Source organism: Herpailurus yagouaroundi, unplaced genomic scaffold (assembly GCF_014898765.1).
Source record: "Herpailurus yagouaroundi ecotype Mexico unplaced genomic scaffold, PumYag 77, whole genome shotgun sequence".
Taxonomy (NCBI): Eukaryota; Metazoa; Chordata; class Mammalia; order Carnivora; family Felidae; genus Herpailurus; species Herpailurus yagouaroundi.
The window spans coordinates 20,129,450-20,145,059 of record NW_024412388.1 but is presented as its reverse complement, the minus strand read 5'-3'; the positions used below and the strand labels follow the sequence as shown (position 1 = coordinate 20,145,059).

General features: G+C 46.8%; 1 protein-coding gene across 3 annotated transcripts in view; it reads right to left on the bottom strand.

Moving 5' to 3' along the window:
* ARID1A (AT-rich interaction domain 1A) overlaps nucleotides 1-15,610 on the bottom strand; it is a 69,321-nt gene that overhangs the window by 14,367 nt on the left and 39,344 nt on the right. For all 3 annotated transcript variants that reach the window (XM_040466017.1, XM_040466011.1, XM_040466027.1), the window contains exons 5-8: nucleotides 2,322-2,562; nucleotides 1,950-2,039; nucleotides 1,221-1,388; nucleotides 227-539 (exon numbers count right to left, since the gene is read on the bottom strand). In XM_040466017.1, the coding sequence (XP_040321951.1) occupies nucleotides 227-539; nucleotides 1,221-1,388; nucleotides 1,950-2,039; nucleotides 2,322-2,562 (812 nt within the window). The remainder of the gene's footprint in view (nucleotides 1-226; nucleotides 540-1,220; nucleotides 1,389-1,949; nucleotides 2,040-2,321; nucleotides 2,563-15,610) is intronic.

The following is a 15,610-nucleotide window of genomic DNA, read 5'->3' as shown; positions in this document are numbered from 1 at the left end:
ACACACACACACACACACACACACACACACACACACACACACACACAAAGAACCAGCACTTTTGTTGTGTATTTCACTGTAAGGAAACTCAGTTTTCAAAAGAGCTCTCAATAAAATACATATTTACCAAGATGACATGGTTTAGAACCAGAAGTGTCTCAAGAACCTGAATCACTTTACAATTTATTTCCTTGTGCTGACACTCTCTTCACTTCCCAGACCTTACCTGTTTTGGATAGAGTTGGCAGCAACATGCATGGCGACAGCAGTTTCTTGAGTTTTCCGGTTCATGCCCCCTGGTGGGGGACACATCCCTGACCCAACCTGAGGTGGCATATTGGCCATGTTAGGGCCATAAGGCCGGTTGCCCATGGAGGCATGACTCATTCTCCCTGGAGGGAGTGTGCCATAAGGTGGGATGCCAGGTTGCCCATGCATCTGACCTCCAGCACCCATAGGGTTCATGCTTCCAGCCATGCCTGCACTGGGGTAGTTAGCATTGGGCAAGGCATTATAGTTTGGCTGCCTGGGGTAGCCTCCTGGGAGGGAAAGAAGAAGAGAAGACACAGAGATTTGGTTAGTGACTCGCTAGCAACTCCCAAATCTTGCTCAGCTCTAAAACTCCAAAGATAATAAATGATGGGAATCACTCAATATTTGGTCTGGTAAGACCAACTTCATGGCAGCCTTCACCCCATTAAAAAAAGGTGGGGGGAGGCCAGGAGCATACAAAGGCAGGCCTCAGCTGTCCTCTCATCTTAAAGACAGTACACAGCACAAAGCAAGGCTGGCTGGCTGGCGAGGCTAGCTTTGTTGCTATCCAAGCCCTTCAACTCCCGGAACTCTTTCCTTTCTATGTGCAAAACCTGCATTCTCTCCCATGTTCTGTGTAAGACATTCAGTTTTACAACTGTCCAGGGCTCATTTTGAGCAAAGATAAACTCTATAAGGACTAATTTATTTTAATTACCATTAAGTGTCTGTGCCCAGTCTTGGGTTAAACACCTTCTTCCCATTTTACAGATGAAAAAAAGGCTCAGACACTTTCCACTATTTTAGGGCCTGGCTATGTAAACATAGACTATTTTAGGGCCTGGCTTTGGTGGATTTAAAGCAAAGGGCAATCCTACTCTTGCAACCCAGATAGCAGCATATCAGACAAGGAACTGTCTTCTCCTCCCTCCCACCTGTATGTACTCCTAACTGGGCAATATACTCACCCTGTGGGCCGTACTGACTCCCCTGGGGACCATAGCTCCCCATGGAGTTCTGCTGGTAGGAGCCCATGCCTGTGTGCATCTGTCCACCCGAAGGCTGACGCGGAGATAAGGCCGAGCCGGGCTGGGGGGAACTGTACTGGGGCATCTGGGGGTTCCTCTGCATGTAACCTATTTGTGGGTAGTGTCCACATAAGTTATTACCTCAATACAATGAGAATAAATGCGCTCCCTTATCACAGGACTTCACCATCTACATTTTCTTTAGCAAATACTTGCATGAAGTCTCTTATGTTATTTGCTATATAATTAGGTGCCCTTTTAGGGACCCTCCGAAGTAACATGGCCATTAACCAGGGCATGCCAACTGTTTCTATTAAATGGAGGTTGAAAAGACAAACAGCAATGACAACAAAAAGGTACATGATTTGAAGGGTAAAGATTTGATGCCGAGTCTTCAGTATTTGCTGACCAAATTAGGTACAATGTAGGGAGGAATCCATCAGAACACAAACACTGAGAAACAAAGACTGGCGGGGTGGGAGGAGTGGTGCATGCACAGTGGAACATAATTCTGGAGCCACCAACATGGTTAAACCCACTCTAACTTCACAATTTGCTGCTGGGATTGTCCTAAGCTTCCTGGTCATACAGCTCTCCCAAAGCTATTGCACAGGATAATCAAATGGCTCCCTTAGACCTCTGCACCTCCTTGAAAGCCCAGGGTCTCACCTCGATCTTGAGCAATGCTCGACTGATTCATGGAAGGATGCATGATGCTGTCCGACTGGCCACTGGGTGGCCGAGGTGGCATCTGGTTGCCTGCTCCAAACAAAGAAAGAAGCCAATAGTGGCTAAGCCTGGAAATTCTAGCTCAAAGGTCATTTCAGAGAGAAATGGCTCCTGGGAAGGCCAATACCAATACCACCTCCCAATACCACATACACAGAGGGACCCAACCAAGGGGCTCCCATCTCTCTTCTTCAAATGCTGAAGGGAAACTTTGCGGACATGCTCTCTGTGGCAGTGGAAGGCTGGGGCTCCCTGATATCATTGGGGACTAGTCCCCTTTCCCTCTCCCCAAAGTCCAGCATTTGAGGGTACCTGGCACTGCAGCAGGCGAGAGTGGTCCTGAGCGAGACTGGGCAACACTGGCGGGAGAGCCAACAGGGGACGGGGAGGGGCCTCGGATGCCAGGCAGGTGAGGGGAAGTATGAGGAGAGAAAGGAGACTGAGCTGGATTACTCTGCTCTCCTTGGCTGCTGGAAATCCCTGATGTGCTCACTCCAGGGCTCAGAGCTCCTTCTGTCCCCATGGGGAGATCGTCTATTGAACCAGACAGATCCTGAAACATACACACAAGGACATATATTAGCAATATTAGGCAAAAAGACTCTTCTTTCAACAGCCGTACTATACGGTTAACATCTTCCTTAACCAACCAAGAGCAAATACACTGCACACGTTATATAGTCCTGATACTAAAGCTTACAGATGGCAAAGTCTATTCAGAGCCAGATAGAAAATATTTTAGACTCTGTGGGCCATTAGCATTTGTCACAACTACTCAACTCTGCCATCATAACACAAAAGCATAATCAGATAATACATAAACAAATGGGTGTGACTGCGTTCTTTTTTTTTTTTTTTTTTTTACTCTTCCCTAGCTGTGTTCTAATAAAACTTTATTTACATCTTTAAAAAAAGGTAACTAGCCCATAAGCTGGAGTTTGCTGACCCATGGTCTATCTACCAGAAGCAGATCATCTAGTACTTTCGTCTTCTTTCCTGTCCCCAACATCTACAGTCATAGGAAAGCTGCTCTTTCAGTGAGCCTTTAGTTCTTTTCCAATGGGGAAACTTTATAAAACACTGCCAGGATGGCACCAGGAGTTGGCTACAGTTCCCCTCTCCATCAGGTTATTATAAAGTACATTTACCAAGGACACACTTGTTCCAAGTTACCATACAATAAACTTAAAGTGTAGGAGGTGGGAAAAAGATGTATTGTATAGGAAAGACAATTCCCTTTCTGCCAAGAAGGTCTGAGACTATATTCCTAACAAGTGGCCCACAACAGGGATGAACAAATATACAAATGTTTACCAAGTGAACAAATTCAGTTTTTGTCCTAGCTTTGTTGTTGTTGTTTAGTGAGAATTTGATGTTTACTGGGGGGCCTTGCTTGCCTTGAATTAATCAGTAAAGAGTTCACTCTAGGTCAGTAAACTCCAAGATTGGCAACCAAGAGCTCAATGTGAAAAATATTCGCCACAGCAAATGCACCGCCGGCCCCAGCTTCATTCTCTAGCAATACCACTGGTTCAACACCACATATTAACTTCAAGCTGGGAACTAACTGTATCCTGAAGAAAGGATGAGAGCTTTGGGTATGGGCTCAGGTCTGGGAAAACTCTTAATACTCAAATGGTTAAGAAAGAAGTTCTCTTAAAGAGACACATCTGAAGAGAAAGGAGATCCAAAATGGCCTGATCTAAGTCTATTGCTACTCCCACAACAAGCTCATCCTGGAAAGATTATTTCGAGATGACTCTGACTCTGGAGTCTGATGATAACATTGAAGGACAGGAGGTACCTCTTAGGCTCTCTCCCAAGTATCCAGGTTGGTTGGACCTTCTGCAAACCATGGGTTACTTCACTAAGCTGGGAACATTTCTGCTGAGTACTGTGTGAACAAAGCCTGCCCTCAACGCAAGGCAGGCATGTAGGTATGCATTTGTGGATGTGTCTAGCTCTCCAGTGTTAGCTCAGAAAGTCAGAAAATCTAGCTTTCCTCTAAGCAGCAGACCTAGAACACCATAGCATACTTTAAATATACAATTAGAATTAGTCCCATCATGGACAAGAACTCAAGAAGGCCCTCCTCTAGGTAACACCAGAGTGTCTTCCCTTCCAAAGGAATAAAGTACCTGTAGCTATAAAAAGCCCTGGGTTCATTCCAAGAAAGGAGGATTCCACCCCCATGTTGAGGGCTAAGCTATACCAGGGACAGCTGGCTTCTAAGCCAAAGAGAATAAACTCAAAAGAGGCAGCAAGAAGACAAGAGGAGCCAACTGTGTAGGCCTTGAAAGCCACCTGCTAGGCTCTGGTCTGTATCAGAAACCACAGCTCAATGCTCTCTTTTACAGGGGCCAGTAGGTTCCCTCAGCATTCCTTCCCTCAGTATCCATTCCTTATCAATCTGCCAGCTTCTGGTAGTAAGAATTACTTGCTTGCAGAAAAAAGAAATCAGTGTATTTTGAAACAGAATAGGAATCAAAGGTCCATCCATAAGAACTTGGCTCTTTTCATTTATTTATTTATTTATTTTTTAGCGTTTATTTATTTTTTGGGGACAGAGAGAGACAGAGCATGAACGGGGGAGGGGCAGAGAGAGAGGGAGACACAGAATCGGAAACAGGCTCCAGGCTCTGAGCCATCAGCCCAGAGCCCGACGCGGGGCTCGAACCCACGGACCGCGAGATCGTGACCTGGCTGAAGTCGGACGCTTAACCGACTGCGCCACCTAGGCGCCCCAAGAACTTGGCTCTTTTCAAATGGCTTTGAAAAATTAACTGTTTTGGGGTGCCTGGGTGGCTCAGTCAGTTAAGTGTCTGACTTTTTTTTTTTTTTTTTTTAACATTTATTTATTTTTGAGACAGAGAGAGAGCATGAACAGGGGAGGGTCAGAGAAAGAGGGAGACACAGAATCTGAAACAGGCTCCAGGCTCTGAGCTGTCAGCACAGAGCCTGACGCGGGGCTCGAACCCATCGACCGCGAGATCATGACCTGAGCCGAAGTCGGACGCTTAACCGACTGAGCCACCCAGGCGCCCCTTAAGTGTCTGACTTCTAATCAGATCATGATCTCACGGTTGGGGAGTTTGAGCCCCGTGTCGGGCTCTGCGCTGACAAGCCCAGAACCTGAAGCCTGCTTCGGATTCGGGGTCTCCCCCCTCTCTCTGCCCCTCCCCAGCTTGTGCTCTCTCTCGTTCTCTCTCAATAATAAACTTTTTTAAAAATCTTAAAAAAAATTAAGTAAGTGTTTTGAACATTTTTCTTTTTAACTGAGTAAGTAAAGCATAAATATTCTCATGATAAAAACAGTTCCAACAGTATAGGTAAAGCCAAAGTCCCCTTTTGTTCTCTTTCTGCTGCCCTCAGCTGAGGAACCCTGCTCAACTAGGTGTATATCCTTGAAATCTTCCGAGGAACTCACGGGGGGGTGGGGTGGGGGGGGGAGAAAAAAACCCAACAACAACCCACCAACCACTGTTATATAGGTCGGGCAGGGCCTACGGATACTCCTTCAGCCACAACTTCTGTTAAAAAACCAGGCTCTCCACAGATCCACAAGTGAATGTTCTAGTCCTGCTGAGAGGTCCCAGGAGTTGGAAGAAAACATCAGCAGCCCCTGCGACAGGGCTCTCAGGACCCTGGAGGTATCTGCAGTGGCAGTGTGGTGGCTTCCTTCAGAGACACACTGAGGAGGGCTGTCAGTTTTGGTAAAGTACCCTGAGCTCCTTGGAGAAAAAGTGCGAAATAAACCACTGTCAACAGCAGCCCCACGTGGGCTGGGATGCCTGGGCACAGAATAATAGTAGGGAAGGAAGCAGCATTAATCTTATCTCTCTGATTTGGTTGGTTTGGGGCCAATCTCTCAAACTGTCATTTTCAGCAGATGGCAACTGGTCAGCATGGGGGTAGTTGATTGGAGGAAACAAAAATTTTTTTTTTTAAGAACCCAAACGTTAGCATAGGAAGAGACAGATCATTTCCCATTTGAGCATGTATGATGTGCCAGGCACTTTATGGAATTCCTTCATTTCCTACCACTCTTGGAAGCACTCCCGTTCACATGTGAGGATGAGCACGCTGATGCTCAGAGGGACTGGGTTACATGTCCAAGTCATCCAGCAAGTAAGTGGCAGAAACGAGATTGTGATCCCAGGTCTGCTGAACTCCAAAGCCTATGTTCTGTCTCCTCCATTACGCTGTGATACTGTATGAACTAAGGGGAAAGCACCACACCTTTGTGTTAGGAGACCAAGACCTAGTGCTTGGCACTTATCAGTTATGGCCTTGGACAAAAGCTGGCAACAAGCTGGGCTTCGTTCTCTCAGTTACACAAAGGAGGACTGGACAAATCGGAGTTTGTGGTACCCCTGGGGCCTATGCATGAAAGTCCACTGGCACCATATGGTTGGGGCCATATGGAATATGCAGTTACCGGCAGTAACACCCTGGAATGAGAGATATGACAACACATAAGCAGTGTAAAGATGTAAGATGTATCTATCAGTCCCAATGGCTAATCACAGCAAGTGTGTTTATTGGGAATTAGGAGGGACTGGTAGGGGAGGAAGACTCCAAAGGGGAGAAGTCTCTCCCCTCTATCCACACGGACAGATAGTGCTCTGAACTCCATGTCCTTTTATTGCACGGGACACACCTCTGCTTTCTACCCTACAAAAAGCCAGTTTTTCAGGTCTTTTGTTCCACAAAAAGCCGGATGTCTGGTTGTTGAGTCAGACCTCAATGTGCCGAACAAGTTCGACTTTCTACAACACACCTATCACACAGACAAAGTTCAATCAGCCTAAGCCCCTATTCACCCTGGTGGGGGCCGCTTTTAGCATTTCAAAACTCAGGGTCTCAGTTCTTCCAAAAGGGCCCACCTAACAGGTACCTTCCAGGAGGTCTACTGAAAGAATTGTAGCAATGCCCCTTAAGTGGAAAGATCTCTTTCCCCAGGTTAGCTATCTTCCAAGCATAATCCTGCTGAGAGATGGGAGGTAAGGATCAGCCCACTCAGTGCCCTGCCAGTTCCAAGGAAGCAGCAGGGCCAGGGAGAATTTCCTCACGTGTTTCCAACGTGTTTCATGCATTTTATTGCTCATCTACCATGCAGATCAAAAGCGCTGGAGCAGGTCCAAGTATTTCACACAAAATCTCACACTCCAGGCTGGCTACAGCCCCGAAAGCCTTCGTTTCTTCACTTGAAATACTGCCCAATGTTATTTTGGGATGTGACCTGATAGAGGAAGCCCATAGGGACTCCATGACGATAACCGTTCCAGCTGTGATTGGTTGCCCAGCCCCAGCAAGTGCCAGCATGGGTTTGTCAGGCTCTGCTGACAAACAGAACTCGGCAGCTAACACCTTCTCTTCACACCACAACAAAACCATGCCTGAAATCACACAGTCCATACCTCACTGGGGGGTGTGTGGGGGGAGGCCAGCCAGTGCTCTCACAGGAAGGGCTGCAAGCTCTAACATGAATTGGCTGTCTGATGAAGTACATTTTCAAAGCAGGAAGATACCAGATTAGGGTTAGAGGAGGGGGGGGGGGGACTCAAACAATCTCCTGACAGAGCCTGAGGATGACATCAGTTCGTTTTGCTGTGCGGATTAAATAACATCAACAGGCAAGTCTGAAGTACAGGCTCGTGGAAATGCTCAGATTCAGGGTTTTCTCTCAAATTTGGCTGAATCCTTGAGAAATGGAGCTTTTGTTAACCCCCAGATGGAGTTCTCGTCTTCTTTCAGTTGAGGAGTGCTTTTGCCAAGTTGTGCAGACTACTGGCGAGGAAACCACCCACCAAGAGAACCAGGTAAATCCCATACACATACTTACAGGGTGTGTATGTTGGGGTGGGGGTGGGGGGAACCTTGAAATTCAGCCACATTCACTTAAATGACTTTTCCTTGAATGAAAATGCACAGCCTGAAATGACCAAATCTGCACTGGCATTTGTCAAGTGTTTTTCCGGCAGCATACCTAACAGATCCATGGCCACGGCGGGAGGCTGCTCCCATGCTGGAGAATGGGAGGAAATCCTGAAGAACACAGAAAAGGCTGGGAGACCTGACTCTTGAAGAAAGGCAGACAGCAGGGAAGGAGGCAACAGCCTGGACAAACTTCAAGGAAAATGGAGTATGGCAAACTTAATTATATAGGAACTACTTAAGGCAAGTGAGTTTTGGGGGAGACCTGGTTTTTCATAAAGACTTCCTTAAGCAACTTAATTGTCAAGTGTCAGGGGAAAAGAAGCTACCTCAAATGCTTCTAAAAGATATTCAGTATAATAAAGCTTCAGTTGTAGGTTCTCTTTTCCTCAGTATTTGCTAAATGGAAGAAAGGGTGATCTGACCCACCCCAGACTGGTAGGGATTCCAGAGTTACAAAACTCTGCCCTTGTTCCAATGAGTGGTCAACAGTCCAACAGACGAGCTGCCATCCCTGCCCAGAGAGCAGGCTAGCTGGTGGTGGCTGAAATGCCAAGAACGAATCAATACACAGAACAAGCTGCCTCTTAATCCTGGTGGTACTTTTTTTTTTTTTTTAATGTTTATTTTTGAGCGAGTGAGTGAGAGTGGAGGAGGGGCAGAGAGAGAGAGAGAGAGAGAGAGAGAGAGAGGGAGGGAGGGAGGGAGACACAGAACTTGAAGCAGGCTCCAGGCTCCGAGCTGTCAGCACAGAGCCTGACACGGGGCTCGAACTCACAAACCACAAGATCATGACCTGAGCCGAAGTTGGATGCTTAACTGACAACTGAGCCACCCAGGTGCCTCATAGTGGTGGTACTTTCAAGTCAGGGGCTAAGCAGGGATTAACAAGGTGAAAGGAAAGGCAGAGAGGCTGGCACCATAGTTTTAGCTTAGGACCAAACACCATCTCCTGCTTGAACTACACCCACTGTTTGGAATGGCAGAAACTGCTCTTGGGAAAGGCTAAGAGAACTTGATTTCCTACCTAACCCCTACCCCAAGTTTCCCAAAACCCAACACTGAACTCCCTCACAATAGGCTATTGTTCTGGAGATAAGGGGACATTTCTTCCTGGTACCTTTGGGCTGCCAGGTGGGGAATGCACGGTAAAGGAGAGTCAGAACTCTTCTGGTCTCCAGAATGCTTTTCAGGAGCCCACCTCCACAGGGAAACTCCCTATATATACACTTCAGAAGTCATAAATAAAGCTCAAGGAGACCAAATCTCCAAATTCAAAGGATGCTGGAAAGAGGAATAAAGCAAGTCTCCTTGTGGGAAGGGAAGCACAACTGATACAAATATGGGACTCTCGTGTGTCTAACCCTCAGGTACATGGCTGACTCACATTTAACTCTGGCAACCGTCTTCTGATGCAGGCATCCTCCCCATTTTACCAAAGCAGGAGCTCAGAAGTGAAATGACTTGCCCAAGGACAGAGAGCTATTAAACAGAAGCAGTGGAGTTCAAACCCACAGCCCTCTGATTCCAGAGCATGCACTCTTTCTACTGGAAAGGGGAAGCTTGCCACCATGAGAGGCGATGCTCCACGCTCCACAAAAAGCCTGGCGACAACCTGTCTCTGGACATGCTGAGTGCCTACCTCCATGGTTCTAACAAGTTAACCTCACTAGGCCTTGCCTGGCTCCTCTGTAGAAGGGAAGACTAAAACTAGCTAAGCTAGCTCTACTAGTCTGCAATGCCTCACACTCCCCTCGTTCCTAGCCGCTCTTCCTAGAAGAGACCTTCCTTTCTAGACCTTCTTTCATGGCTTATTTCAAATTGGCCCTTTCATCTAGAACTCTCTTAATTTAAACTTACTATTGCTACACTAAAGGGTATGGTACTTCTTCTCACCTCTGGGCCCTTAGAGGGGTACTTAATGTACAGGGGGTAGGAGGAAGGACAGTGTGACTGAGACTCCAGGGAGACCAGCAGGAAGTTGAGTCCCATGAAGGTATCTGGTCTCTGCAGGTATTCATACTGCATGTGCTCTAAAAATGTTATCAAGCACAGGGGTGTGGCCCAGAGAGAGAAGTCAAAACATGCCTGGCCTCTAGATGGCCTCATCTCAGGCGATTTCAAACCCTCACCCAGACCTGCAGGCAAGCAAGCTTCAACCCCCTGACCACAGCTGTTCTCCAACAGGGGGGCACCAGAGCTCTCCTCTCACACAGCCGGGTGGCCCATTTCCCAGCCACCAGAGAACTGGGTGGGAAAACCAATTACTTGAAGCTATAGGTGCAGCAACTATGGACTAAAATCATTTATTTTTTGGCTTGGAGACTTCAAAGATAAGAATAGCTTCGTGGGGACAAAGCCTACACAGTCCCAGCACAACTTCTCTGGCCCTTCACTCTCACCCCGCGGGCGATGCTCAGAGTCCCTCCAAGGGTTCCCCTTGACCCAGTGCGGCAAGACTGATAGCACTGTGTTGAATCTGCCTGTGGGACCAGAGCAGGACCAGGCTATACCCTCTTATGTTATTAGTAACCAGAAAAATGTCAGGCACACAAAAGACAACATGTTTCATAAATGTTACTCAATGAACCAATCTACTCAAAAGCATCCTCTTTAGACCCAGTCTCTCTGTCTTCTCTCTTTCGTTTAACCTTCACTCCCACAGTAATCCCATACCCGACCGAGCTCTAGATCTCTAGATGGAGGGAGAGACTCTTGGGTGCCGGCATCAGGGGAATGAACTCTCCTGTCTAAAACTGCCAAGTACAACCCCGAATAGGCCCTGGCCACTTGGGTAAGAGCTCTTGATAGAACTGCAGTGCAGAGAAGGAACGCCTGGAAAGGAGGCTGCCGGGAGGCGGGGCTCTGTGTCACTGGAGAAATTTCAATCTAATTACAAAAATACAAGAACCTGCCGTTCTAATCCACCTCAGCAAAATCTCTTGAGGTAGTTCTGACCCTTTGGGTGGGGGCCGAGGGCGTTTCTGAGGCGAAAAAGGGGGGAAGAGAGACTGTGGGGCTGCCTGCACTCCTGCGGCGGGAGCCCCTGCAAACAGCAGCCCGGGCCACTGCAGCAGCCATTGATTTTCCAGGGGTCGATATTCTGCTCCCACAGATCTGCTCGGCTAGAGGTTTAATCACATTGAGTGCTTCTGCTCAACATCTCCCCTGCACTTCCCCCTCCCCAAACCAATAAAACAAACACCAAACACAAGGAGAGCCGGCAATGGGTAGATGGCATTCCCCACAGCTGGCCCCCACCCCCACAAAAATTCTAAATACCAGCTCCAAGGGAGCCAAAACTACATGGGTAGTCCACAAGAAGCTGCAGGGACAGACCCACAGGTGCCAGAGAACCTTTTAACCCACTGCCTGACACTCCCATATAGACTCTTCTAATAATCCCAAGATTTTATACTAAAAACCCGGGGCACCTGGGTGGTTCAGTCAGTTAAGTGTCCAACTTTTGATTTTGGCTCAGGTCATTATCTCACGGTCCTGAGATCGAGCCCCATGTCAGGCTCTGCGCTAACAGTGAGGAGTCTGCTTGGGATTCTCTCTCCCACTCTCTCTCTCTCTCTGCCCCTCCCATGCACACACTCTCTCTTTCAAAATAAACAAATAAACTTAAAAAAAAAAAAAAACCCACAAAACTCCAGTTTCCCAACTTGTGAAAAAAACAGATCCTAGAACTCCCATAGGGTAGCGAGCTAACTTGTTTTCCAATGTGTCACAGTCCCCACCAGGCCTGTATAATACCATGTTACCTACCTGACCAGCCTTTGGACACATACCCCTCCCCTGAAAAGGCTTCTTTCTCACTTGGGCCAGGAGAGAATGTCTTATCTAGTCAGAAATCACCTCTTGGCCAAAAATGTACAGGGTTTTAAGGGTCACTAGCTAACGGACTCAAATCTGAAAAAAAAAAATGAAACTGGGTCAGAGCTGGGCCTGAGTTAGAGCAGTCAAGAACAGTGCATATTTATGGAATAGGGCTGTTCTAATCCCAGCAGGAAACAAGTGCTGTAAAGTTTGAGAAAGCAAAGAAGTTAGGAACTCCCTACTTTCCCCCAAGTTAAGCATTTCCTGTCAGGAAAGCCAACCACATAGACCTTGTTCTACCATGATCATCAGCTGAAATCCTAGAACTTGAGCAAGGAGCGGGTAGGGGAGGGAAGAGCAAAGAAGCACAGAAAAGAAGGCAGAGTTCTAGAAAGGAGAAGTGTTAAGGGAGGGGTGCCTGGGTGGCTCAGTCGGTTTGAGCGAGTTGACTTGATTTCAGCTCAGGTCATAATCCCAAGGGCGGAGGCTGTGTGGAGTCCGCTTAAGAGTCTGTCTGTCTGTCTGTCTCTCAAATTAAAAAAAAAAGTGTAAGGGAGAAGGGGTGTGGCCTCAGGCTTCCACCTCAAGCAGAAAGCAAGCAAGGATACAAAGTGCATAACTAGGGAAGGCAAGACTGGCACTGTGCTGCACACAGCTTAGACCAAGGTCTAGGGAGCTCCAAGGCCTCCTCGGTTTGGTATTAAAACCCCCTAAATTTATATTTGCCAGTGGTCTTCTCTACCATGGCCTACTAGATAAAATCTAAAGATTTGGGGGACGATAGGGAACAAACAGATCTGAGAGTAGGAAAATGGACAGCATCTTTACCCAGAAAAGACAGCCAGCCATCTATCCCAAAGGCCTGAAAACCAGAACTCTGAACATGGGGAGAGACACAGTCAAATTCTGAAAGTAGAAGATGAGGCGGGAAAACAACCAAATATTCTTTTTTTAAATTTAAATATTTATTTTTATTTTTGAGAGAGTGCGTGAGCACACATGCGTGCAGGGGAGGGGCAGAGGAACTGAAGCAGGCTCCGTGACAGCCCGAATTGGGGCTCAAACTCACAAACTGGGAGACCATGACCTGAGCTGAAGTCGGACACTTAACCGACTGAGCCACCCAGGAGCCCCACAACCAAATAGTCCTAATAACAGTTCTTCTGACACTGATCCCATTTATTTGGAACTTAATTCTTCACCTACCTTCCCCAGAATGTCAGGAAATTACCTTCACTTATCTCAGTAAATAATATTCAATATTCCTTCCACATGAAAGCTGGTCTTAAGGGACAGGTTCTCTGACTCTCAGCTTGAGCCTTCCACTCTTAGTTTCCACTTTCAACAAGACATGGCTTCTTAGTTTCCTTGGGAAAGGTCAAATGGGGAAGCAAGCTAGCAGCTTGGAGGTGAGCTACACCTCACGGAAATCAGAGACTATGTCACAATACCAGCCAATTCCATGCTGACAGCAGGTGGGGAAGAAAGAACAGGTTCAGGCTGTGGAAGTGGATGGAGCAAGAGAGTAAGCACCGGTCCCCAAAGGTTGAACACCAAATATCTTAGAAATATGAAGAAAAAGACAACAGAACTAATTCTATGCTTGATTTATCAGGTATGTTAACACAGCTCCATACCCAGGGGTCCTCCCCTCTGGACCAAGTTTGCCAGAACAGATTTTCACTCTGGTGTCCGGTTGGAGGGGGAGGCCCTCATGGTTCTAAATTATAGCATTTCTAGGAAGACTTGGTTTATTTCTTTTTTATTTATTTATTTATTTTTATTATTATTTTTTTTAATGTTTATTTATTTTTGAGAGGGAGAGAGACAGAGTGTGAGCAGGGGAGGGACAGAGAGAGGGAGACACAGAATCCAAAGCAGGCTCCAGGCTCCGAGCTGTCAGCACAGAGCCCGACACGGGGCTCGAACTCACGAACCATAAGATCATGACCTGAGCCAAAGTCGGATGCTTAACCGAGATGCCCCTCTTTTTTTTTTTTTTTAATGTTTATTTTTGAGAGAGAGAGAGAGACAGAGAGAGAGAGAGACAGAGAGAACATGAACAAGTTGGGGAGGGGCAGTGAGAGGCAGAGACCATAGAATCTGAAGCAGGTTCCAGGCTGAGCTGTCAGCAAAGAGCCCGGTGTGGGGCTCAAACTCACGAGCTGTGAGAGCATGACCTGAGCTGAAGTCGGATGCCCAACCGACTGAGCCACCCAGGCACCCCCAACTTGGTTTATTTCTTGTCCAAAAAGCCCAACACCCCCCTTGCCCCAAGGACAGATGAGAAACAGCTTGGCAATCACACATCTGGGGGCTGGATTTCTGATTTTGTTGGTCTTCTTGGAGAAGGACAATGGCAGAAGCCAGGGCATGTACTTCACTGAGGTAATCGTCCAAACAGCTTGCAGAACGTTATAAATGTACCAATGGGAGAGAAAGGGAAGTGGGGTGGGGGTGAAAGAGAGCCATGGTCACCAAGGCAACTGAGTTCATCCATATGTTGACTCAGGAATTGCAGGAAATTCTAGTTTTTGAGGTTTCTTCCTATCAGAATATTTCCTACATCTTCCTGGAGAGTAGACCTAAATCCAGAAGCTGTATAGTATCACTACCTTTGCCTAGAAATCTCAACCCCGCATCTCTACATACCTCTTCCTTCCTTTTCTCCAAAGAAGAGACTATGGTATTCTTCCTTCTCTTAAAGGAGGTTTTTGTTTTTTTTTTTTAAACTGATCCTTTAGAGGAGTTTAGTAAAAACTCCTAATAGTAAAAACAGGTCCTAATAGTAAAAACACTGGAATGGGAGTCAGGAACCCAATGTTCTCATTTACTGAATGACCTTGGGCAAGTCCTTTACCCTTTCTGGGCCTTAGGTTCCTCATATGTAAAGTGGGGGTAAGGGGGAGGGGTAGTGTTTGTGTTAGTGTGGTGAATATTCTGTGGCCTAGCTCATGCTGTCTCCATTCTACTCTTTTCCTAATTATAGAGGTTAAAAAGCTAAAAACCGAATTTCCCAGGATCCCTTGTGGATGGGTTTAGATATAGTTCAGGTTCTCCTAATTAGGAGCAAACTCGAGGTTAGATCAAAGTATGGCAGAGACCATATTTCCGTCTCCTTCACTTGTTTCTGCAGCAGCATTTTGGCTTCCTCTTCCAGTAAACTGGATGCTGGCTCTGGCGGCAGCAGCAGCTCCTTCTTGACTCCAGCTCACTGATCCCTGGATAGCAGACTTAGGGCATTTAATCTGATAGTGGCTCAAAGGTAGGAATTTCCTTCTGGAGGACAAGCCTAGAGCATGCTTCCTCAACCTTCCTAGCAAGTTTGTAAGCCCAATTCCCTGCATTAAATTCCTCTCTATTAAATATACCTAGGCCTAGGGTTCAGTGTAGAAACCACTTGATCTGACACAGGATTACCAGATGATCCCAAAAGAGTTGTTATGAAGGAGAGAGGAGAATAGAATTATTCACAAGGCCTACTCTCTGCTAAGCCAGCATCTTCTGGGGAAAATGGGCAAGATGGAGGAGCATTAGAGCATTAAAATACATTTGTCCAGAACAATCTCCTTCACTTCTTCATTTCTTTAATTTTTTTTAACAACCTCCCTGCACTTTCTCCCTCCCACTCTAACCCTGGGGTGGGGGTGGGGGTGTTGAACTGCTTACACAGGACAGAAGGTTGAGTCAGCACATGCTTTCTTTCCATCTCTATACTCTCTGCAAGCTATTACTCTGCTGAGGATAGCATTACCTGCCCAACCCCATATAAGTATTCTCTGGATTTTAGAGGGGGGAGGTTTGGGCTAGAAAGGGCTACAAAGTGTCTTTGGCAGCAGCAG